This window comes from Lissotriton helveticus, chromosome 6 (assembly GCF_964261635.1).
Source record: "Lissotriton helveticus chromosome 6, aLisHel1.1, whole genome shotgun sequence".
Classification (NCBI taxonomy): Eukaryota; Metazoa; Chordata; class Amphibia; order Caudata; family Salamandridae; genus Lissotriton; species Lissotriton helveticus.
In genome coordinates, this window is record NC_136067.1 from 1,488,296,993 (window position 1) to 1,488,321,724 (window position 24,732).

Genomic DNA, 24,732 nt, shown 5'->3' on the forward strand with positions numbered 1-24,732 from the left:
AAGCATTTGCGCAACACACACACACAGCAGCAACACACTAGGCACACCACAAAAAGGAACTCCACACAAGGTTATATATAAAAATAGCCTTTGTATTACCACAAACACATTAGATCATAATCACACAGATACACTGTGCCAACTGGCACTGGGCAGTATTTACAGGGGATTATATACACATGAGAGGGTCTCGTGGGCCACTGTCAGAATCAGCACTTAGTAGAAATAGCACTTAGAATAACTGTAGCATAAAATAACAATTGTAGAACACAACCAGTAACCACTGGTAAATGGTAGGTACACACGACGCAATACTAATCACCAAAGGCATAGATCACGCAGGGACACATAACCTCACTAGTATAAACTATACTAGGCAAAACAACCTCCTAAGCATAACACTGTGATTGTTGATTACGATAAGGTGACACTGGAAACAATCAATCAACTGACGGAGGACCTTGCGCCATAATTAAATCACAGAAATAAAACGGAGAGTATGCATTCAAAGGGAATTTATGAATGATAGAGTGCCATGGTGATGCCAATGAAACTTACATATAACAATGGGGTGGGGTCGCACAAACTAGATTCAGACCCTGAAACTTTTTGCAAATGTACTCTAATTGAAGTGTAAATGTGGGTATGGGGTGGGAATGGGGCAGTAACATCCCTGAAACCAACTGGTTTGATTGAGGTGTAGAATACGTTTTTTTCCACTTGTAAAGTAGTTTCCCAGTTCAGAGAAAAAGAAAAAAACATGTTCATGCAAAAGCAATTTTGTGCTACATTTCCTCCTACGCAAATGCATGAAGAAATAGCTACATATTTTAATACTCTTGGTTGTCTATGTCCCACGTAGATTTCCAGGTGCATGTATGTATATTTTTCTGAATTCGTTAGAAAAAACCCATTTGGTCTAAACTTAGAAATAACCCTATTGGAGAAGATTTCTGACTTTTTTCACAGAGTTTTCTGAATTGAACCAACACAGACCAAATTTGGAGTTCAGTCATAAATTGTTTTCATTTGAAGTATTTGGTGCGTTAGAGAAAAAAAGAAAGTTTTAAGTTTCTCAAAACATCATAACATAGCCTTTCTCCTTTGTACTGCTGAATATGGAAGTGGGTCTCTAGGAGCATTCAGTGAAACAAAGCATTTGCTTAATATTAACAAAGGATCCGTCAGGAGGTATGGAACATCAGGGCCATTAAGTGCAATCAATTAGGCCAGACAGTATTCCACATCAAGGTAATTAATACTGCATAACATAATTTATTCATTACTTTATTGTCTACATTACCAAAAAGGAAATCTGTTACTTCCCTTCTTACCTCCATGTCTTCTTTAACTTGTTCCTGTTGGTCCCTCAACTCTCCAAACGCATCAATAATTAAACCTAACGTGAGATAAATATCAAAATTAACCTTCAAAAAGATAATAGCATCATCCACTAACTACATTCAGTGATATCCATGAAAGACATAGATTGCTGAGCTAGATCACAATGGTAGAGGTCAATTATTATAATGAAAGATTTGGATATGGAAAATGTACTTGAAGATACGCACTGGCACCTTACCCGGCACCTTATCCTTTTGACAAAGGCTACATTTTCATTTGATTTGATGGTAGCAAAACACCATAGGATTAAACACTAGAGTCATAAAGCTGAACATATTTCTGTTAAATGTGCAGTTTTACCTGTGCAGACATATCCAATACATTGAATGGAATAGCTTCAACAAGCATTTACACCCAGGAACCTCGGTACAAACTGTGCAAATCCAATTTGTTTTAACACAGTGGCAGGCAAAATACCAGGTTCATAAATAGTTAACGGCAGATGTACATATAACATTTTAATATCTCTCTTTCTCTCTCTCTCGATATATATATATATATATATATATATATATATATATATATATATATATATATATATATATATATATATATATCAAACATCAAAGTTTGCCTGCTGAGGAAGAAGCCACAACACCGGGTAAGTTTTCGCCTTTCTTTATTGGAAGTTGAAGGAAGCGATGCAGGAGAACAGCTTAGTCCGCACCAAATCATCCTTTCCGCCCAACGCGTTTCGTGATATCCTCACTTCATCTGGGGCTGCAGGTTATGAACAAAGGAAAAACGGCAATGTTTTTAGCACCATTTTAAGTCTGATAGAATCCGCCCATGTGGGCGTGGTCACCCCCGTGGCCTTATGGTACCTGTAGTTAATGTTCCTCAAGTGAGCTGCCGTTAAATCCAGATCGTATTACAAAAAATAATAAAAAACCAAGTGGATTGCGGTACATCGCTGTTACAAGCCTGACCACTTGCTTGTACCTTCAATCCTGGCACCCAGTGTTCCAAAAAGGTTGCGCAAAGTTGCGTTTCCTAGGGACTGCCAGAAAAGCAGCCAGGCAGCTTCCGCGACTCAGGCCAGCCGCTTACAATCAAACATCAAAGTTTGCCTGCTGAGGAAGAAGCCACAACACCGGGTAAGTTTTCGCCTTTCTTTATTGGAAGTTGAAGGAAGCGATGCAGGAGAACAGCTTAGTCCGCACCAAATCATCCTTTCCGCCCAACGCGTTTCGTGATATCCTCACTTCATCTGGGGCTGCAGGTTATGAACAAAGGAAAAACGGCAATGTTTTTAGCACCATTTTAAGTCTGATAGAATCCGCCCATGTGGGCGTGGTCACCCCCGTGGCCTTATGGTACCTGTAGTTAATGTTCCTCAAGTGAGCTGCCGTTAAATCCAGATCGTATTACAAAAAATAATAAAAAACCAAGTGGATTGCGGTACATCGCTGTTACAAGCCTGACCACTTGCTTGTACCTTCAATCCTGGCACCCAGTGTTCCAAAAAGGTTGCGCAAAGTTGCGTTTCCTAGGGACTGCCAGAAAAGCAGCCGGGCAGCTTCCGCGACTCAGGCCAGCCGCTTACAATCAAACATCAAAGTTTGCCTGCTGAGGAAGAAGCCACAACACCGGGTAAGTTTTCGCCTTTCTTTATTGGAAGTTGAAGGAAGCGATGCAGGAGAACAGCTTAGTACGCACCAAATCATCCTTTCCGCCCAACGCGTTTCGTGATATCCTCACTTCATCTGGGGCTGCAGGTTATGAACAAAGGAAAAACGGCAATGTTTTTAGCACCATTTTAAGTCTGATAGAATCCGCCCATGTGGGCGTGGTCACCCCCGTGGCCTTATGGTACCTGTAGTTAATGTTCCTCAAGTGAGCTGCCGTTAAATCCAGATCGTATTACAAAAAATAATAAAAAAACAAGTGGATTGCGGTACATCGCTGTTACAAGCCTGACCACTTGCTTGTACCTTCAATCCTGGCACCCAGTGTTCCAAAAAGGTTGCGCAAAGTTGCGTTTCCTAGGGACTGCCAGAAAAGCAGCCGGGCAGCTTCCGCGACTCAGGCCAGCCGCTTACAATCAAACATCAAAGTTTGCCTGCTGAGGAAGAAGCCACAACACCGGGTAAGTTTTCGCCTTTCTTTATTGGAAGTTGAAGGAAGCGATGCAGGAGAACAGCTTAGTCCGCACCAAATCATCCTTTCCGCCCAACGCGTTTCGTGATATCCTCACTTCATCTGGGGCTGCAGGTTATGAACAAAGGAAAAACGGCAATGTTTTTAGCACCATTTTAAGTCTGATAGAATCCGCCCATGTGGGCGTGGTCACCCCCGTGGCCTTATGGTACCTGTAGTTAATGTTCCTCAAGTGAGCTGCCGTTAAATCCAGATCGTATTACAAAAAATAATAAAAAACCAAGTGGATTGCGGTACATCGCTGTTACAAGCCTGACCACTTGCTTGTACCTTCAACCCTGGCACCCAGTGTTCCAAAAAGGTTGCGCAAAGTTGCGTTTCCTAGGGACTACGATCTGCTGATTTTTTTAAGATTATTGGCATTTGGGCAGTAAGTAGTTACACAGACTTGCCTATTGGAAGTGGATTTATTTTTAAATCCACTTCCAATAATCTTAAAAAAATCATCATTCAAAATTGGCATCTTGTAAAAAACTTGGACACTAGCCTGCAAGTTCCCCCGCTGTTCGCTTTCAAAAAAGAGAGCAGCGTGGCTAACCATGTAATAAAAGCTGGAACAAAAAAAGACAAACAACCATCGTTGAGACAGATGATGGGATTATCACCCATTACAGGCCACCACAAATGTGGGACTTGCCTTTGCTGCGAATTGACCATCGAGGGATCCCTTTTTCAACATCATGGGATATCATGGAAACATGATAGTTTCAGCAATTGTAGAACCAAATATGTAGTCTACGGCATTACCTGTCCGTGTGGACTACTTTACATTGGGAAGACCAATCAGGAAATTCGGACTCGAATCACTCAACATAAATCCAGAATAAAGAATGGGATTGACACTGCCCCACTGGTTAATCACTGGAAACGCTGTAAACATCTGCTGAGTGATATCAAATGGACTGTGATCTCCCGTGTCGAAAAGGATCCACGAGGAGGAGATATGGATCAGAAACTATCTAAAAGAGAAGCCTACTTAATTGTAAAATTTGACACAGCAGTGAGAGGACTGAACGAGATATCAGAGATTTATAAACTCTAATAAGGGATCGCTGTCTGTTTATACCCTTTAACAAGGTTACACAGAAGTTGTTGTCTCTATAAGACACTGCGCCTGCGCAACCAACACTACATGATGAGAAGCCTCGCAAGCTGGACATTGTTCCACGCATGCGCATTCAAGTAGTATATACTGAGAAGTCCTGCCAGTCGAACCACACTCCACGCATGCGCGGGAGACTAGTGCCATCGGGGACGCCGATTTTCCGAGACACCCAGTGCTCAATACCGGTAAGCTTGAGCGCGATTCGTGTATACTTTAGAATCTTGCGTACACACTACCGGAGCGCGGACCTAAAAAGCCTTTACTTTTCTTTTCTAATAGAGGCTGCTAAATCAAGAAAGTTTGACCTCTTCAATCAATGATCCTGTTCTAGGACGTAATTTTTTACGATCCCCCGGTAAGAACCCTAATATCTAATGCCCGTCCATAAGCACCGCACCTGGTCCCGTTACCATACTAAATGGACGTTGTTCTTTTACAGGCCCTTCTTCTCTACTTGAACTTGTAACAACGTAGCCACCATATACATTCAAGGTAAACATTCTCTGGGATGATGGCCACGTTAAGTCCACTCCAATTCCTTCTCCATACTTATGTAGTTTTTATTGTTTTTTGTTATCACACAGGCACTATCCCTTTCTCGGATACTCTCCATAGTGGTAAGCAGAAGGAACCTTGGGTGGTTATGCACTCGAGTGTCTTGATATGCTAAAAAAGGTTTTAAGATGTACACAATAGAATTCTTTTTCTTTTTTCCTTAGAGCTACCTGGCCCTGATGAAAATCCCTGCCAACTCTTAGGGATTTGAAACGCGTAGGCCCTTTCATGTCCAGTGTCTGCTCCCCCCTTTATGGTTTCTCCTGTAGTGTGAACATATTGGCACATTACTGGTTAAAAATTGTTGTATATATTGTTTTTGATTTCACATTTGATTCTGCTGATTCATTTTGATTTATACCTGTAAATATAATTGTATAGATTGCGTATATAATTGTATAGATTGTAGCAGACCTAATACACCACACGATTATATAATTGTATTTAGTCGTGGTGTGTATTTGTATGTGTTTTGTGTATGAATGGTAAGGTATGATTGTGATATGACTGAATTCGGTATGCATGTTGAATTTTAATAATTCACTGGTTTTTTGTCCATATTTTCCCCTGTGTTTATAAAAAATGTTGTTCTTGTTCAACTGTATATGATTAATACACATATACCCCTTTTTCTTTGACCTAGATATTAAAATAAAAAGCAATTTATAAGCATACCCCAGCTTGGATAAACCTTCTTTGTTCTGGTGGCCAAACTTTTTTCAAATCAACATCAGTATAGGCATTAGTTCTTTGTTGTTTATAGATTTGTGGCTCAGCCTTGCTGATTAGGAGCCAACCCTAGTTGTTTTCAGGAGGTGTATTGAACCAGGCAGAAATATCTCCAGTGACCTTGTGTGTGCGCTTAATTTCGGCAATGTGATTGTTCCTCAAGCGTCTTCTTCCAGAAGTCTGTGATAATATGAATCCTCCTACAGAGAAGATGATGAGACTACAAAGAGGTGAATCTCCACCAAACGAGGGTACTACTTCTTACTACATGAAGTAAATGCTTCTTTGTTTGGTGGAGACGTCCTCCTATTCCTCTGCATGGAGAACATATCACCTAAATCGAAGGGAAACGCACTCGGGGGGTCTTTTGGTAAGCTGTCCATCAACATGGGAAAAGGCGGGAAGACCTTGGCCTACTACTAAGGAGGATGGTTTAGAGGCAAATGGGCTGAGCTTGCAAGTGATTTTGCGCATTTACATACTGGTAGTGATTTAAAGGGAGAATCATGTTCTCTGCTCTCTGTAGGAGATGACTAGAAAGAACCCACTCATCACAGTCACTACAGATTGCACTCGGGCAGATCAATGATACATGCACCTCCATCAAGGATTTCAGATTGTTTTTAGGTCTCACCTAGACAGTGCATTCACTGATGTTAAGAGACATGCTGTGTTCAATCTGTGGGCTTCATCCCACTCACAGGCTTCCAATTTGCTTGCTGCATTGCCTGTTTCATATTCTTTGTCACCATTTGTCCCTAGTGTGCATGGTAATGCCTCTTCTTGTGTTTAGCCTTCCCCCAGAGCATGGACCAAGTACTTCCAGGGCCAATGGCCAATTTAGGACCTACTTTTATCTTTCTTTTCAGCACTCTACACAGTACTCGTGCTTTTACCAGCTCTGTCTTCCACCATCTGCCCGAATGCCCCATCCACAGATCACCCCTCCCCACTTTACTCTTTGTTAGCTTTCCCTTTTGCCACCTCCTTCACTGTCTCTGCTTGCTCCCTCACACCTCCTGGTGCACAGCTCCTCACACACCCAATCACTCAACCATACAGCCTATCAACAGAGCCACTCACTCACCTATACAACCACTCACACACTCACTCATATACCCACTCACAAACACATACAAGCATGTCTACTCACCTACCCATACATCCACTCACATAGACACTGATTCTCTAATACAGCCATTCATACATCCACTCAGTTAGCCAAACAGCCACTCAGTCACCCATACAGCCACTTGCACACATTCACTCCACAGACACTCCCATAGCCACTTAGTTGCCAATGCAGCCACTCACATATCCACTCACCCACCCATACAGCAGCTCACACAGCTACTCAATCACCCATACAGCTACTCACACACACATATATTCACCAATAGAGCTACTCACACACCCACTTATTCACCCATACTGCCATTCACACACCCACCCACTCACATACAGATACACACAGTCACACACCCACTCACATACTAGAAACAAAATGGAGAGTGTTTGTGTTACATTGTTACCACACACTGTAAAGTCCCCACTCACATATTATATATTAGAAATATTATCACTCATTAGTAGTACATAAAGTATACTAATTTAACTTTTGTAGTACCTTAATATATATATGATTAACCCTCTAAACCTTTAGAAAACACTCACAATCACTGGATGATGTCATCAGTGATGCAATTTGTGATGCCATCATTGATTTCACTGACCATTTCATGAGTGATATAATAGGTGAGGTTATAAGTAGTGCATTGTGGGGGGTAAGTTATCTCAGGTAACTATAACTGCAGAATTTCACTGGTTTTGTACTAGTGAAATCGGAGCCTAACTATAACACCCATGTAACCTCCGTTTTTATCAGTGAATTTCTACATATTTTAAAAATGTTATTTCCTAAATATAACGTATGTCTAACCTTTGTTTTTGTCAATGAATTTTTATGGCTTTTTATTGTTATTTCCAAACTATAATTAATGTCCATGTAACCTTTGTTTTTTTCAGTTAATTTATAAGGTTTTTAAATGTTATTTCGTAACTATAACGTTCCTGTAACCTTTGGGTTTTTTCAGTGAATTTTTACATTTTTAAATGTGTTTCCTAACTGTAACCTGTCACCTTTGAGAGTGGATGTGTGAGTGGCTGTATAGGACAGTTAGTGGGTGTGTGAGTGGGTGTATGGGTCTGTGACAGGTTGGGTGCATGGCTGTATGGGTCTGTGAGAGGGTGTGTGAGTGTCTTAGTGGGTATATGATTGCCTATGTGGATGAGTTAGTGCTTTTGTGGGTCTGTGAGTGCCTGTGTGGGTGTGTGAGTTGTCTGTGAGTACCTGTGTGAGCATGTGAAGAACAAGTTGCTTACCTTCGGTAACGATATATCTGTAAAAGACATTTATTAGTTATGGATTCCTTACCTTAGAATTAGCCCCAGACTAGATCCGGAGAATTCTTTTCGTAGCAGTACACCTGCCTGTCAGTAGGTGGTGTCTGTCAACTCCACATTCGTTGTTGGCATCGTGATCGCCGGGTTGACATCATGGTACCTACTTAGACGACGCCCCTGTTCGCTGACATCAGTTCTTTACATGACATTCCACGTCAAAAGCGTAGAGCCATGCAAGACCCTGACCACTGGTGCATAAACTAGGGCCCTGTAAGGGAGTCCCTTACCCTTGAAGTCAGTTCGCAGAACAGGGAGGATCGGTGGGGTGGTAAGGAATCCATAACCAACATATGTCTCTTACAGATATATCGTTACCGAGGGTAAGTAACTTGTTCATCTGAAAGAGACTATTGGTTATGGAATCCTTACCCTAGAATAGATACCCCAGGAATACCATCCCCAGAGGTAGGTCTGTGAACTAAGTTTACCCCAGAAAGTCCTGCAGAACTGAAAGCCCAAAGAAGCCTTATCTCCGGACGTGGCTGTCCAGACAGTAATGCTTAGTGAACATGTGCAAGGAAGCCAATGTAGCTACCTGACAGATGTCATGAAGGGGGACTCCTGGTGAAATGGGCATGCAACCCTACTGGAAGTTCCTTTTTTACCAAGGAATAACAGATTTTAATGCAAAGAATGACCCATCGAGAGATGGTCCGTTTTTCAATGGCCCGACCTTTCTTGGCGCCCACATAGTCAACAAAGAGATCATCCAGCCAGAATTGTTTTGAGCGATCCAGGTAAAATGAGAGTGCACATTTTGGATCCAGACGATGTAGCCGCTCCTCCTCTTTAGAAGGATGCGGGGGTGGGAAGAAGGTGGGCAAAGTGATGGTCTGTCCTATGCCAAAAGAGGTAACTACTTAGGGAACAAAAGAGTGTCGAGTTAGGAGGACAACCTTGTCCGGATGAACAGCAAGGAAAGGAGGCTTAGAAGAAAGAGCCTGAAGCTCACTCACCCTGCAAGCGGAGGTGAATGCAACCAGAAAAGCAGTTTTTAAAGTCAAGAGTCTGAGAGGATAATTATGTAGCGGCTCGAATGGAGTGCACATAAGGTAGGTCAGAACCAGGTTCAAGTGCCACTGGGGCTTTACAAAAGGAATTGGAGGAAACAAATGAGTAATACCCTTAAGGAAATGATTTACAATAGGGGACTTGAAAAGAGAAGGCTGATTAGGGAGCCAAAGAAAGCCCTAAATGGCCGAAAGATAGCCTTAAGAGAGCCCAGATCAGAGCCCTGCTGAGCCAAAGAAAGAATGAAATGGAGAACCTCTGATAGTGGGGCAGAAAGGGGATCCACAGCCTTGGCTGTGCAACATGTCTCAAATGTGTTCCATCTACAGGTGTATACCGTTTTAGTGGAGGGATGCCTGGCTGCCAAGATTACTTTATAGAGTTCAGGAGGAAGGTCAAAAGATGTCAACTGCCGCTGCTCAATCTCCACGTAAGGAGGTGGAGGCTGGACAGGTTTGGGTGGAGGACCATCCCCTGTTGCTGTGACAGAAGATCCTCCAGAAGAGGCAGTCTGATTGGAGGATCAATGGCCATGGGCAAGAGCTCGGGATACCAAAATCTTTGTGCTCAATCCGGAGCCACAAGAATGACTTGGGCCCAGTCATGTTGATTTTCTTCAGCACTCTGGGAAGAAGTGGTATAGGCGAAAAGGCGTATAGAAGGCCACAACTCCACTCGTGATAAAAAAGAGTCACTGAGCGAGTGCCGCCTTGGAAATTCCAATGCGTAGAACTGCTGACACTGCGCATCCTCTTCGGTGCCAAATAGATCTAACCAAGGCTCTCCCTGCTGCTGAAAGAGACCTTGCACCATCTCCGAGTGAAGACGCCATTCGTGATCTATCATGCACCTGTAGCTGAGTGTTCAGTGAACCTGCCAGGTATTGAACCACCAGAGATATGCCCTGATGTTCCAGCCATGTCCAAAGGCGGAGAGCGTCTTAACATAGAGTCCACAACCCCACCCCGCCCTCTTTGTTGCAGTACCACATGCAGTACCACATGGTGGTGGTGTTGTCCGTGAACACCTGCACTACTCTTCCTTTGACAGAAGGAAAGAATGCTTTCAGTGCAAGGCGAATCACCCGGAGCTCCAGAAGGTTGATGTGGAGCCGGGACTCTGCCGGAGACAAGAGGCCTCTGATCCCCGCCTCCCTCATGTGACCACCCCATCCCAGGAGTGACGCATCTGTCACCACCGTGAACTCTGGATGGGGAAGGGAGAGGGATCTGCTGTTGACCCAATCCTAGTTAGTTAGCCACCAGTGCAATTGGTGTGCAGTGCCCTCTAAGATCTGGAGGCAATCGGAAAGATTCTCCTGCTGCTGTGCTCACTCGAACTTCACGTCCCACTGCAGAGCCTATTTATGCCACCTGGTATGATCCACCAGTAGGATGCAGGAGGCCATGAGGCCCACCAGCCTAAGGCTCATTCTGACCGAAACCCGGGATAGAGGCTGAAAGATCGGAATCATAGCCTGAATATCCTGGACTCCCTGTTTGGTAGGATAAGCCCGAAACTGTGTTGTATCCCGAATCACTCAGATGAAAAGGAGCTTCTGAGAGGGAATCAGGTGTGACTTCGGCACATTGATAATGATCCCAACGAATGCAGGAGGTCTTCCGTAGTCGAGAGGTGGGAAATTACAGCCTGGGGCAAGTCTGCCTTCAATAGCCAGTGCTCGAGATAGGGGAAGACTGGGACCCATGATCTGCGCAGATGAGCTTCAACAACTGCCATCACTTTTGTGAAAACCTTGAGTGTCACTGGTCAGGCCAAAGGGGAACACGGTAAACTGAAAATGCTTGTGGCCTACTGTGAACCTTAGGTAACCCCTGTGGGCCAGCAAGACGGGAATGTGGAAATAGGCGTCCTGCAAGTCCAATGCTACCATCCAGTCTCTAGGGTCGAGATCAGACAGAACCTGAGCCAATGTCAACATCTTGAACTTCTCCTTCCAGAGAAGCAGTTAATGTCACTGAGATCTAAGATAGGATGCAGGCCTTTGTCCATCTTGGGCACGAGATAGTAGTGGGAGTAGTAACCATGCCCTACTTATGGCACAGGGATGCGCTCCATGGCTCCCTTGGCCAAGAGACCCGTAACTTCCTGGCGGAGAAGGGCAAGTGATCCTACAACATGCGATGAAACGTAGGTGGCATGGATGGAGGGGTCGTCTCGAAAGGGAGGAAGTTGCCCCTTCGGACTATCTGCAAAACCCACCTCTCCGAAGTGATGTTCTGCCAGTAGGGGAGGTGATGGTGAATCCGGCAGCCCACTGGCAACTGGCGGCCTTGGAGGGTCAGACTAGGAAAGTTTGGAGGCTGCTGCACAGGGAGCACTGGTTTACTGGCCTGCCCGCTGGCCTCCTGACCCATGACGCTGGGTCCAACGTCCCCAGCTGTGCAGAGGCTGAACGGTTTGTGCAGGGCTGTGGCTCTGGGTGGAACGTGGTGGGGCGCCTATTCCGTAGCCACAAAAGGGGCAAAAAGCAGACTGCGTGGGGTGAGAGGTGGTATGGAGGCTCAAGGATCTGTCTGTAGCCCTAGAATCTTTAAAGCAGTCGAGGGCGTTGTTCGATTTGACGCCAAACGAGCGACGTCCATCAAAGGGCATGTCCAAAAGAGTAAATTGGACATCGCCCAAAAAGCCAGTGGACCTCAGCCAAGCACCCACGTCTCAGGGCTACCGACGTTGAAATTGTCCTGCCTAGTGAGTCGGCAGTGTCCAGCCCACATCGTATGGAGAACTTCGCTGCATCTCTACCCTCTGCAACTACACGGGAGAGCACAGCCCGGGCCTCCTCCGGGCACTGTAGCAGCACCTTTGCAACCATGTCCCACACACAGTGGGTGTAACGGCCCAAGAGAGATATCATGTTCACCGACCACAGTCCTAAGCTGGCGGAAGAAAACATCTTCTTCCCTAGGTTATCCAGCTTCTTGGATTCCCTATCAGTTAAAGCGGTAGGGAATGTGCCCTTGGAAATAGAGGCCTGGACCACCAAGCTCTAAGAGGATAGGGTGTTGGGAGAGGAAAATGGGGTCACCTGAGGCTGGGCGGTGTTGTCGGGCAATCATCCTATCCACAGGGGTCCCTGTGCTGGGCTTGGACCAAGTGCCCAGAAGAATGCCTGTGATGGCCTCATTGAACTGCAGCAGGGGCTCCGAAGAGGCCGCTGCTAGTTGAAGCACCTTGGTCAGGAGGTTAGTCCTCACCGCCACCGTAGGAAGCTCAAAGTTCAAGGCCTCAGCCACCCTATGAAACACCACAGCATAAGAGGTTCCCTCCTCCATAGTCACGGTAGGGGGAGAAAGTATGCGAAGGTCTGGAGAAGTGTCCAGACCACTGGCCTCACCCAACTCCTCTCTCCAGTCCGTTACTTCCAACTGGTCTGCCAGAGGGTCCACAGACTCCTCCCAGTCCTCCTCAACCTCCTCTGTTTGCCAATCAGGGCGATAGGGAGCACCGGGGTAGAACAAGGGTACAAAAGTACCGGTCGGCGCTGGTACTGGCGTTGGTCGACGTTGGTCCGGCTACGTGTCCATGTCGAGTGGGAGGCGGTGTCATAAGGTCGACCAGTGCTGATCCAGATCCAGGCCTAGATCCCTGTGGGGCCTACGGTGCCGGAGGACGTAGCCACCGGCATTGAAGGCCTAGAACCCCCCAGCTGAGTCTGCGGGGCCTGAAGGCACGCCGACAGAGTCGAGATGTCCAAAGATGGAGTGGAGGGCTTCGTAAAAGCTGCGAAGTTGGGCAGTAGTCGCTCCGGCTCCCGGGAAGGGGCAGAGGCTCAGAGCTGACCCAACAGGCTCTGAGGGGCGGAGCCAGACGACAACCTTCCGCATCCCGTCGGTAGACGGTTGGGGAGATCGCGAAGAGCGACGATGCTTCTTCGTCTCCTTTTTATGCTTTGACTTACCCAAAGACGAAGACTTTGACGAGGAGTGGTGGTGATGGTTCCCGTGACCTCCCTCTCGACCGGGACCTCAAATAACGCGGAGGCGACCTCCAGAAGCTTTTGGGACTGCTCCCGCAAAGACTTTGGGCCATGGCCCAATAGTCAGAACCCGACTTCAGGTCATGGTCGCGCTCCAGTCACCAGAGGCACACTAGATGTGGGTCCGTCACCGACATCAGCTTGTGGCAGGAGCCACAAGGCTTGAAGCCAGCGATGTGACATCCCTGTGCACCAGGAGTCAAACAACTAAAAAATGAAGTCGATAAAAGCTGAAAGAAAACTGTCAAAAAATGACAAGAGGTACCACTCTCTCCAGATCTATGCTAGCTGGCACTGAAAAAGAAAGAGCTGACAACAGCACACAGGGGCGGAGTCTAAGTAGATATCGCAACGTCATCCTGGTGATCATGACGCAGACGATAAACGCAGAGTCGACCGATGCCACCTACTGACTCGCAAGGGTACTGCTACAAAAAAGTTTCTCCGGATCCAATCTGACGCCTGGGGGTAATTCTAAGGTAACCAATCCATAACTAATAGTTTCTTTCAGACTGAGTGTATAAGTGCCTGTGTGGGTCTGTGAGTGGTTGTGTGAGTGCCTCTGTATGTCTGTGAGTAGGTGTGTGAATGCCAGTATATATCTGTGAGTGGGTGTGTGAATTGTGCTATGGATTCTGGGCTTTTGCATACTTAGGTGGTCCCTGAGGCTTGGAAGAAGGCAAAAATCCTGCCTCTTTTGAAAAAGCAGTCACTTGACCCTCGCTGCCCAGGGAACTATCGGCCTATTTCTCTTCTCCCGGCTCTGGCTAAGGTTTGCGAGAAGACGGTTAGTAAACAGCTTACCGATTATGTGGAAAAGGAGGGACTGCTTCACCTAGCACAATCTGGGTTCCGGCAGTCACACAGCACAGAAACAGTACTGGTCGAGGTGGCAGAGGCCATACGGGACTGTTTGGATGCAGGCGAGAGGGCAGCACTTATTTTGCTTGACCTCTCAGCCGCGGTCGATACGGTCCCACACTCTTTGCTCATGTCCCGCCTGGCCAGGATAGGGTTATTGGGTGCTGTGTGGGGCTGGCTCCGCTCTTTTTAGAGGGGGCAGTCAGAGCAGGTATGGATTCCTCTTTGCTCTTCCGCTTCTCAGTCAGTTACAACGGGTGTCCCGCAGGGCTCTTCCCTTAGTCCCCTTTTATTTAACATCTATATGACTCCCCTGTTATATTTAGCAGAGGCGATGGGTGCTAAGGTGCTGGCTTATGCGGATGACACCCATTTACTTTTCACCTGGGAAAAGGGGGAAGATTTGGTGCTCCGGGCCCAACATTTCCTGTCATTTATTTTAAAGTGGATTGCAGAGGCACAGCTTAAATGCAATGAGGGGAAATCCGGGATTTTACTTTTTGGTTCATTACCTGCAAACTTCAGAGAACAGCTCTGGCCCCCTGAGTTCCCATGTCCTACCTCCACTGGGCAGCCAGCAAAAAATCTTGGGGTTTGGTTCAACGAAGATCTTTCTTTTGCGGACCATATCAAGAAGATTGGCCGGTGGCTGTTTCTCTTTATTTAAATCTTTCAGATGTTTTTTTACCCTCCTGCCTCCGGCAGCAAGGCAAACAATGATGTGCGCCTATGATCCTTGTGTCTGTCTCCAGTAACATTTCTGGGTCAGCTTCTAATTTTCAAAAATGTATGAGTGATGTCAGCAGTTGGATGGATACCAATTGTTTAAAGCTCAACTCTAATAAGACTGAGGTACTAATTTTCGGAAAGGATGCCTCAATATGGTCTGCTGATTGGTGGCCCACCGAGCTGGGCCCCACTCCATTTCCGGTAGTAAAAGCTAAAAACCTTGGTGTCATAATTGATTCCTCCCTTGGTTTTTCTCAACACATAAACATGTTGACATCCTCTACTTATTACACCCTTCGTATGCTTCGGAAAGTGTTTCTTTTTATTCCAGTTGATCAACAAAGAACAGTGATGGCAGCGTTGGTCATGTCCAAGTTGGATTACTGTAACAGGCTGTTGGTGGGCGCCTGCAAATCTGTTACTGCCAAGCTACAGGTTCTGCAAAATGCAGCGGCCCGCCTTCTGTTCGGTCTTCCCCGTTTCTCTTCTGCAAAACATGCCTTAAATGAATTACATTGGCTGCCTATTACAAAGCGAATTCGCTTTAAAGCACTGTGCAACGCCTTTAAGGCTTTACATGGTATTGGCCCGGAGTCTTTGCAGGATCTTTTTCAATGGTATCTACCGTTCCTCATCGGCCAATAATGTCAAGATTCCCAATTACCGCCTACAGAGATGGGGAGGGAAAGGCTTTCATCTCATTACGGCCAGGTGGTGGAATGCACTTCATATTCATCTTAAATCATCCCAAGATCTTCTGCCTTTTAGAAAAGATCTGAAAACTTGGCTCTTTTCCATCTAATCTTTTGTGCTCTTTCTTACGTGGCTGTTGTGATTTGTTTCTGCCAGGCTAGCGCCTAGACGCCTTCGGGTCGTAGTGCGCTATATAAATAAATAAATAAATAAATCTTGTTTCGGCTGGATTACGCGAATGCCCTTTTCGCTGGTATTCCTGGCTACCAGCTGAAGAGGCTTCAGGTGGTACAGAATACCGCGGCCAGACTATTATCGGGTCTGTCATCCAGGGACAGTGTTCCTCTCCAGCTGAGACTGTATCATTGGCTGCCCCTGGTTGCAAGGCTGAAATGTAAGACTTTGGTCATGGCACACCGTGCGCTCCATGGGCATGTCCCTCTCTATCTGCAGAAGTGCGTTTCTTTTTATGCTCCTAAGCGTTCTCTGCGCTCCTCGTCACTATTTTTGGCCCAGGTCCCACGTTTTAAGCGTCAGAGGATAGGGGGTAGTTCCTTCTCAGTCAAAGCTGCAGCTGCTTGGAATGCCCTTCCTTTGGTCCTGCGCACCATCCAGGACCTAAGTGTATTCAAGAAAAAACTGAAGACTCATTTGTTTATGTGAAGCCCTCTGCCATTCCCTATGGTTCCGCGCCGGGACTCTCTTTGAGTAGATGAGCGCGAAATAAATTCATATAACATAACATAACATAACAAAAAGAAGACTTGGACTCTGCTCTCACCAGGAGATGAATAAGAATGAAACCACTCATCAGAGTCTTTACACATCAGATTGCCCTTCAATAAATCAGTGATGATTTTACCTCCATTAAGGATTTCATATAATTTTTCAACGTGGAATACAAGTGGAAACACAGTTTGCTTTGGGTCCCCAAGCCCAAGAAGATAGGATGATTTATCCTTTACAGAAGTGGGGCTTCAATTGGGGCCCCTGCTATGTTTATATTTGTAAGTACTTCCTGTTGAGGTTTAATTTCTGTGAAATGAGCATCAGGACCAGAAAGGAACCTCACCTGCCCCTTTATCAAACAAGAGTCCACACAAAATGTCAATCCAACTGGAGTACTTTCTACTGGGTAATTAGTAAGTGCTACTGTGTTGGGTAAATTTCTAGTGCGTAGTCTACACTACAGCTGCATAATGGACCACTAGGAAATGTCTCCAGTGACCTTGAGTGCATTTCAGCTAAGTATTTGTTTCTCATATGTCTTTATCCAGAAATCTGTGAAACCATGAATTCTTCTATGGAGAAGAAAACAGGACTACTAAGGGATACATCTCCACCAAACATGGGTCCTTCCTCTTAACTATGTGAAGTAAGTGCTTCTTTATTTGACATAGATATCGTCATATTACTCAGCATCATGAACGTGTCCCCAAAATTGACAGCAAACATGCTGGGGTGCCTTTTGTTGAGCTGCCCATCATCCTGGCAAAAGGCGGGAAGAACTTTGTATACTAAGGTAGATGGGGAGGGGCCAAACGGGCAGAGTTTCCAGGTGCTTTGTACATTTCCATAGTCGTAGTAATATAAGGGAGAACCATGGACTCTGCTCTCACCAGGACAGGACATGACAAGGTCTTGTCGGATATTTGTAGTTTCACTCTTCGGAATTCCACAGAGTTACTGACAAATTCCGCAGAGTTCCGTGAGTGGGGGGAGTTTTGCTTAGCCACCCGTAAAAAAGTCCCCTTGGGTGCTGAGGGTCGTTGGGGACCAAGAATCCCTCCTATTACCGCCAGTAAGTCCCACACAGTGATATTGCTGAGAGTTTGTTAGAGTCCCTGCCCCCTTTCTCCATCACTTGGCAAATGCACCTCCTGGCGCACTACACATTGAGGGATGACGTCTACTTGGATGCTGAGGCTCTTTGTGGCCAAGAACCCCTCCTGTTACCACCAGTAAGTCCCATACAGAGGGATTGCTGAGAGCTCATCAGAGGCCCGCCCCCTTTCTGAACCATTCTGCAAACGCACCTTGTGGCGCATTACTGGTTGGGGGATGACGTTCCCTTGGCTGCTGAGGATCGTTGGGGGCAAAGGCCTCCCTCCTGTTACCACCAGTAAGTCTCACACAGCGGGATTGATGAGAGCTTGTCGGAAACCCCACCCCTTTCTTAAGCACTTTGTAAGTGTCCCTCCTGGTGTACTACTTGTTTGGGGATGAAGTCCCTGTGGGTGCTGAGTGTCATTGTGGGCCAAGAACCCCTATTGTTACCAGGAGTAAGTCCCACACAGTAGGATTGCTGAGAGCTTGTCGTAGGACCTGCAACCTTTCTCCACCACTCTGCAAGGGCACCTTCTGGTGCATTACTAGTGCGGGGGATGAAGTGGGAACTAAAAGCTTACTGTCCATTTATGAGGTTAGGGGGCACATCCACCAGGGCACATAAAAATTCAGTGGGGAGGCTGATTTTGGCCTTGGGGACCCCATCCCCGGGGCCTGGCGTCTTGCTTGTGAGCAACCAGTGTACTACGTTGTGGACCGCGGGCAGAGCATCAATGCCCCAGCAATCCACGCTGGCTCCCCACCTCCAGCTGAGCCGGAATTGATCCCACATTAAGGGAGCAGCAAAAAATGCTGGTCCCTGCATGTGGGAGAAATTCTGTCATCTGTTTTCCCGCCCACTTGACAGCGAGCAGTGAAACAGATGAAAGCTCCGCTCCCAGCCTCCCAGGAGCAGTTTTCCCGCTCCTGCCCTTTGGGAGCAGAGTTACTGTTTGCTCTCACTTGGCGGAAGCTGTCAAAGCTAGTTACTTTGTCTCCAGAGTGTGGGCACCTCAAAAGATAGCAGGAGCCAACCCTCGGAAGGTGGCAGTTCCCTGTGCCATTATTGGGGGCTGTGAAGCCCCCCTCCTTTTTTTTCACCGGCTGGTCCAAGGGAGGTGATGGTCCCCAGCGCATATATGGCCCATTGGGGGGGGGGGGAGTGCACATGGCCCCTCTCCCACTTCTATGTTAATTTCTGACCCCAGGGAGGTGGTGGTCCACAGGGTCCTGGGGTCTATGTGCCCCCATCTAATTGAATGATTTAAGCCCCAGGAAGGTGGTGGTACTGGGGCCACTAACGAGCCACAGGAAAGGGGTCCACGCTGTCTTCCTCCATATTAGATTACCAACCCTGGGGAAGTTGTAGTCCCCGGAGCTCAAAAGATACTTAGGAGGGGGGCCTCGGGCACCTTTTGTATGTCCACATGCTCGATGGACCTAACCATCCCAGGGGCTATACTGTAAACAAGCATGGAGACAGCAACGTTTTAATCTTTTTTTACTGCAAATTTGTGAAACGTAATGATTTTTGCTGCAATTTTTTGTTTTAAATGCTGCTTAGCCCTGGTGGGGTTACTGGAGAATTCCAGCACCAGACCTAGGAGATCAGTGTATTCCTACCCTTCACCCTTTTCTTTGGTTTTACATTTTTGTTTGGAACTCAGCTGAGTCTGAGTCCCAATAAGGCTGCCAACACTTCCTGGTTGAGGTGTTGGCAACCAATACGATCTCTGCACGAGATCAAGAGGATTTGTGGAGGGTTTGCACTTCTAGATATACGAATTTGGTTTTCTTTGAATATCTCATAAACTACTGAACAGATTTAGACCAAATCAAAAACAGCACTCTTTCCGGACCAAGATCTACCTTTCTGCCCCATTTGGTGTCATTCCATTCAGTGATTCGGGCTGTAGTTGTGTCTAACATTGCTTTTGAAATAAACATAGGAAATCAGATATATTTTGACCCCCCTTTTTCTTGCCACAAAAACAGACACGTTTAGACCTCACTCGGGGTCTTGGTCACCTTCTTCTCGAGTTGGGGCCGGGTATAGTCAGACGCTTTAGAGATGTGAATGCAATTCTTCATCATTATCCATCCCCATAGGAAACATGCTGCCTGTAAGATGAAACATGACTCGATTCTACGTAATGCTTTTATTCATTTACCCCCTCTGGGGTGTTTGGGTAGTGTGTCTAGCCTAAAGTACTTTCCTAACATCCAATCACTATTGTAAACATCAAAAAAGTGTTTTGCTATGCTATTACATATATATATACTTTTTTAACATTATTTTATTTTTTAGGTATTGGCACATGTGTGTATTGTGGCTATCAATTTCACTGGCGGAAGTGAGTGCCCACTTGGGCAGAGTTGTGGAACATTTGACTTTGTGCATTTACCTTAAGCTATTGCTTCATCGAGTGCTTATCTGGTACATCATGAATTTGGACTGATCAATAAATTGTCATTGCCCACTTGGACAGAATTGTGGAATGCATAAACGTCATGTTTCTATACATCTGTATTTGGTTAAAAGAATGGAATCAGTGCAGTATTTGGTAGACTGTGAGTTCGAGCAAACTCAACAAAGCATTGGAAATTTGAATGACGTTACGCTGTGCGATCGCATTATCAGCAATCACGTGACATTGCCAATAGATATGTGGTCGAAAATGTCTATTTACTTTTACCAGCTTATTCGCACGATAATTCTGGGTATTGTAAGGAGTATGCGGGAACGTTATTTTAGTGTTCACCCTTAATGAATTTAAGGACAAGCTATTGTGGTTTAACAATTTATTAACCAGCTTGTTTTTGCAAAGTTGATTATTTGTAAATAATAACTTTGTTTGTTGCCCAGGAATCATTACTGGAGGTAGCTGGAGGGCTAGTTGGCCCCCAGGGACCCTCAGTATTGACAAGGAATTAATTACCCAACTTAAACCGCGCCACAGGGCGTGTTTGCACACATGTGAACTCAGGCCCCGCCCCCTCCCTTCACCACTGAGCAAACGTGCCCCGTGGCGCGTTTTAAGTTAGGGGATTAACTCCCCTTGAATACTGAGGGTCCCTGGGGTGCAACTAGCCCACCAGCTACCTGCAGTAAGCGCCACAGAGCTGCGTTGCAGAGAGGTGTAAAAAGGGGCGTGGCCTCAGAAAACCACTCTGCAACGCAGCTCCCTGGCGCATACTGAAGGTATTTTGTGGGCTAGTTGGCCCCTAGGGGACCTCTGGATTGAAGAGGAATTAATTCCCCAATTTAAAACGCCCCACAGGGCGTGTTTGCACACATATCTCCTTAGGCCCAGCCCCCTACCTTCACCACTGTGCAAACACGCCCGTGGCGTTTTAAGTTGGGGGATTAAGTCCCCTTGAATCCTGAAGTCCCCTGGCGGCTAACTAGCCCACCAGGTGCCTCCACTAAGCGCCGGGGAGCTGCGTTGCAGCGAGGTGTAAAAAGGGGCGTGGCCTCAGAACACCTCTCTGCAACGCAGACCCCTTGCACATACTGGAGATTCCTCGTGGGCTAGTTGGCCCCATGGACCCCCAGTATTCAAGGGGAATTTGTTGCCCCTCTGAAAGCGCGCCAGGGGGCGCGTTTGCAGAGTGATGCTGGTAGTGGGCGTGGCCTCCGGCCCGATCCCTTTTTTTTTTTAAAGAAGGGGGGCTGTGTACTGGTACCTGCCGACAATAAGTAACACTTAAAGTAATAACAATGTGAATTTTATAGCTACATTTTATGTTTTTATAGCGTTCTTTCTCCCTAGGGCATTTGTGCACCTTGCAAAGAACGCAGAGAGTATACAGAAGACCAAGTAATAATTAAAACAGTGAGGCAATAATAGGTTAAGCAAGATTTTTTGCAGTTGCATGTTTAGAGAATTTGATTCGTTTTTAGTTGTTTCCTTCAGGTATAGGGGTAAGAGGTAATTTTTGGGTCATTTCCTCATCATCACTGTGCAAGTGTCTATGTGAGACTCATTTATTAAAGGGACAGCCAACTATTTGTGTCTAGATAAGGAGTTTAGTCTTCTTCTGAGCAAACGGACACGTGAACATTCGGTTGAATTTTAGGTCTGGCGTACTATATTAGTATGTCTCTATAGTGGCACTTAATGATTATATGAAAGTTTTCGGACCTGTTTGAATGGTATTTTTTGGTCCCTCTCTCTCTCTCTCTCTCTCTCTCTCTCTCTCCCTCTCTCTCTCTCTCTCCCTCTCTCTCTCTCTCTCTCTCTCTCTCTCTATGTCTCCCTCTCTCTCTCTCTCTCTCTCTCTCTCTGTGTCTCTCTCTCTTTCTCTCCCAAGACAGAGACCTAATGTTCATATTAATGCTGATAGGTTTTATTTATTTATGTTGTCAAAAGCATTAGGCTTTCTAGTTAATATTAACCCCCGTCAAAACCTGCTGACCTAACTACAAACCAGCGGCCTCTCCTATCACTTGTTGACTTCACCCTTATCTTTGACCATTTGCATTCTAGGCTTCATCTTAGTTAGGGTTGCACTATAAAAACACCATAAACATACATACATACATACATAATTCTTAATAAATGTGAAAAGCTAAGGGCCTTATTACGACTACAGCGATCCTTTGGACTGCCATAGTAATGGTGGCAGTCCACCAGCCATGTTCTAACTATGGCAGTCGGATTGTCACAGAACCACTGCTACTGCCAGGGATCCGCGATCCCTGGTAGTCTTGCAGCAGTGTGAGGCTGGTAATATGCTGGCAGTGCTGCTGTGGCACCACCAAGCATATTACTAGTTTCCTCACCACCACAGTTTGTATAGGGGCGTGACTGCCATTAAAAGTGTGGTGGTGAGGAAACCAAGGGGGTTCTACAGGGCCCCCTGTTGCCTCTGTACAGGAGATGCATGCAGGGGGGCACATGGTGTAACCCCCAAATGCATGGAACCCTGGTTCCTGCAGGGCATGGACTTAATAGTCCATGCCCTGCAGGAACTTGCAATGGCATTCCCACGCTCGTGCCTTGTTAAGGCTCAAATATGAGCCTTAGCACAGCAATGCTGTGTTTCCAGCCGCCAATGGATTGCTGAACCTGGATTACTGTTGGAATCTGGCGGACGGTCTCATTATGGGTTTGGTGGTGTTGGAGCGGGGCGCCGGTGCGGTGGCCTGTTCCAAGACTGTCAAACTCATGTTAAGGCCCAAAATGTGTTGCAATAGGCCTTTTAAGGGGCTTTATTTTTTTTTTCAATTAGGGCCTGCGCTGCACAAATGTTCATAGCTGTTTTCAGATAACAGGAATGAATTAAGATAAAGTAAATTGTCCTCTGTGATAATTCCTTAGCGTACATAATTTCCATTCTCGTTATTTTGCTAGACCTCTTTAAGAGGTGGTCCAAACATTAAATTCTACTAATTTTGTATACATTTGTAATTTGTTGTATTTATACATTTGCCTTTAGCGTCAACGAAGTCTACACATTTTTGTTTCATGGCCTTATAATTAATAAAAGTTAGATAAAAATTCCTTGTGAAAACTCCATAATTATTGTGTTAATTGTGTTAATTTGTGTTAAGATACATATTGGATACGTTAGCCCTTTCAAAATCAGCACTAACATTAATTTATAATGAAGTCATTCAAGCATGTGTTTTGACACCTGCAGCACACATGTTTCTGGGGAGACCTAAGCTCTATTGGCTCCCACAGTAGACAAGGGTCATCTTTAAACTACTCTGGCCTTCAAATGCATCAACATAGACCCTGACGGGCATACTTACAAGGGAATGGCTGAGCATGCCATTAAGCACAAAATGCTAACGCCACGCTCCGCCATTCCGAAAATGCAGGGATGAGCCGCATTTACAAAGATACAGCACATCCCTGTGTTTTCCCTAGCGCTGGCACTAAATGAAGCTGCCTAGCATCAGGGCAATATGGTGCAAGGGTGCCTGCGTTGAGGGAATGATTGTTTATGTGCAGGAAGGTGCCCCTTCCGGCACATAAACAATCATAAATGTCGATTTGAAACTTCACTGTGTGCTGTATTGTGCAGCACACATGGACGTGACAAATCATCATTTGTTAAATGATTGTTTATGTGCAGGAAGGGACACCTTCCTGCACATAAACAATCCTTGATGGCGTTTTGCTTTTTCTATGTGTGCCGCACAATGCAGCACACATAGAATGAGCAAAAACGAGGAGAAATAAAGCATTTCTCCTCGTTTCGTTATGTTAAGACCAGGTTTTCCCTGACTTAATTTTGGTGGTGCCTCCTTTTTACGTCACTCTTGTAAATAGGAGGCAGCAGCAAAACAATGGGTGTTGGGGCAGAATGCCCACTGCAACACCCATTGCCCACCCCTTTCAGGTTAACTATAGCGTGGAAGGGTGACTTGTTTACAAGGTAGCATTAAACCACGTTAAGTGGCTTAACACTGCCTTGTAAATAAGGTAAAGGCCCTATTGCCACAGGAACATCACAATAAATGATGCTCCTATGGTGATAGGGGCTTTAAAATATGCCCTTAAATATCTCTGGGGCAAGGCCTGTCTATATTCACTTGTGTGTCTTCAAATCCAGTGACTAAGGGCTGTTAGTCATCCCTAAATGTATGATAAGGTAGAGGGAAGCCTCGAAACTCAATGTCAAGCTCCTAGCCCATGGAGTGCCCCCTGACTCCGTTTTTGGGGGGATCATGAAATGTAGTAAGCTGTTGACGTCATTGTAATCTGATTGGCTCATCATAAACAGCGCCCGACATCGCCATCGCCATCCCGGACGGCTACAAGATCACCCGGAGGGACCGCACCGCCACCGGAGAACAACAGCGACCGTAACACACGCACACAAAGCCCTACACGACCAAGGCCCGAGCTACCTCAACAACCGAATCAACTTCTACGCTCCCAAGCGCCACCTCAGATCAACCAGCCACGCCCTCGCCGCCGTCCCCCGCATCCGGAGAGCGACATCAGGAGGAAGGTCTTTCTCCTACCTGGCCGCCAAAACCTGGAACTCCCTCCCGACCGACCTGCGCCTGACCCAAGACCACCTCTCCTTCAGGAAGAAGCTCAAGACCTGGCTGTTCGAGCAGTAACGGCACCCCCCCTCCCAGCGCCTTGAGACCCTACGGGTGAGTAGTGCGCTCTATAAATGTATTGATTGATTGATTGATTGAATGCCAACTAGGTATTTTGTTAAATTTTCT

General features: G+C 46.0%; 1 protein-coding gene across 1 annotated transcript in view; it reads right to left on the minus strand.

Annotated features, from left to right (window-relative positions):
- Positions 1–24,732, minus strand: part of RYR2 (ryanodine receptor 2) — a 3,071,198-nt gene that overhangs the window by 53,329 nt on the left and 2,993,137 nt on the right. Inside the window, exon 99 of the mRNA XM_078648003.1 lies at positions 1,335–1,399. Coding sequence (XP_078504129.1) covers positions 1,335–1,399 — 65 coding nt within the window. The remainder of the gene's footprint in view (positions 1–1,334; positions 1,400–24,732) is intronic.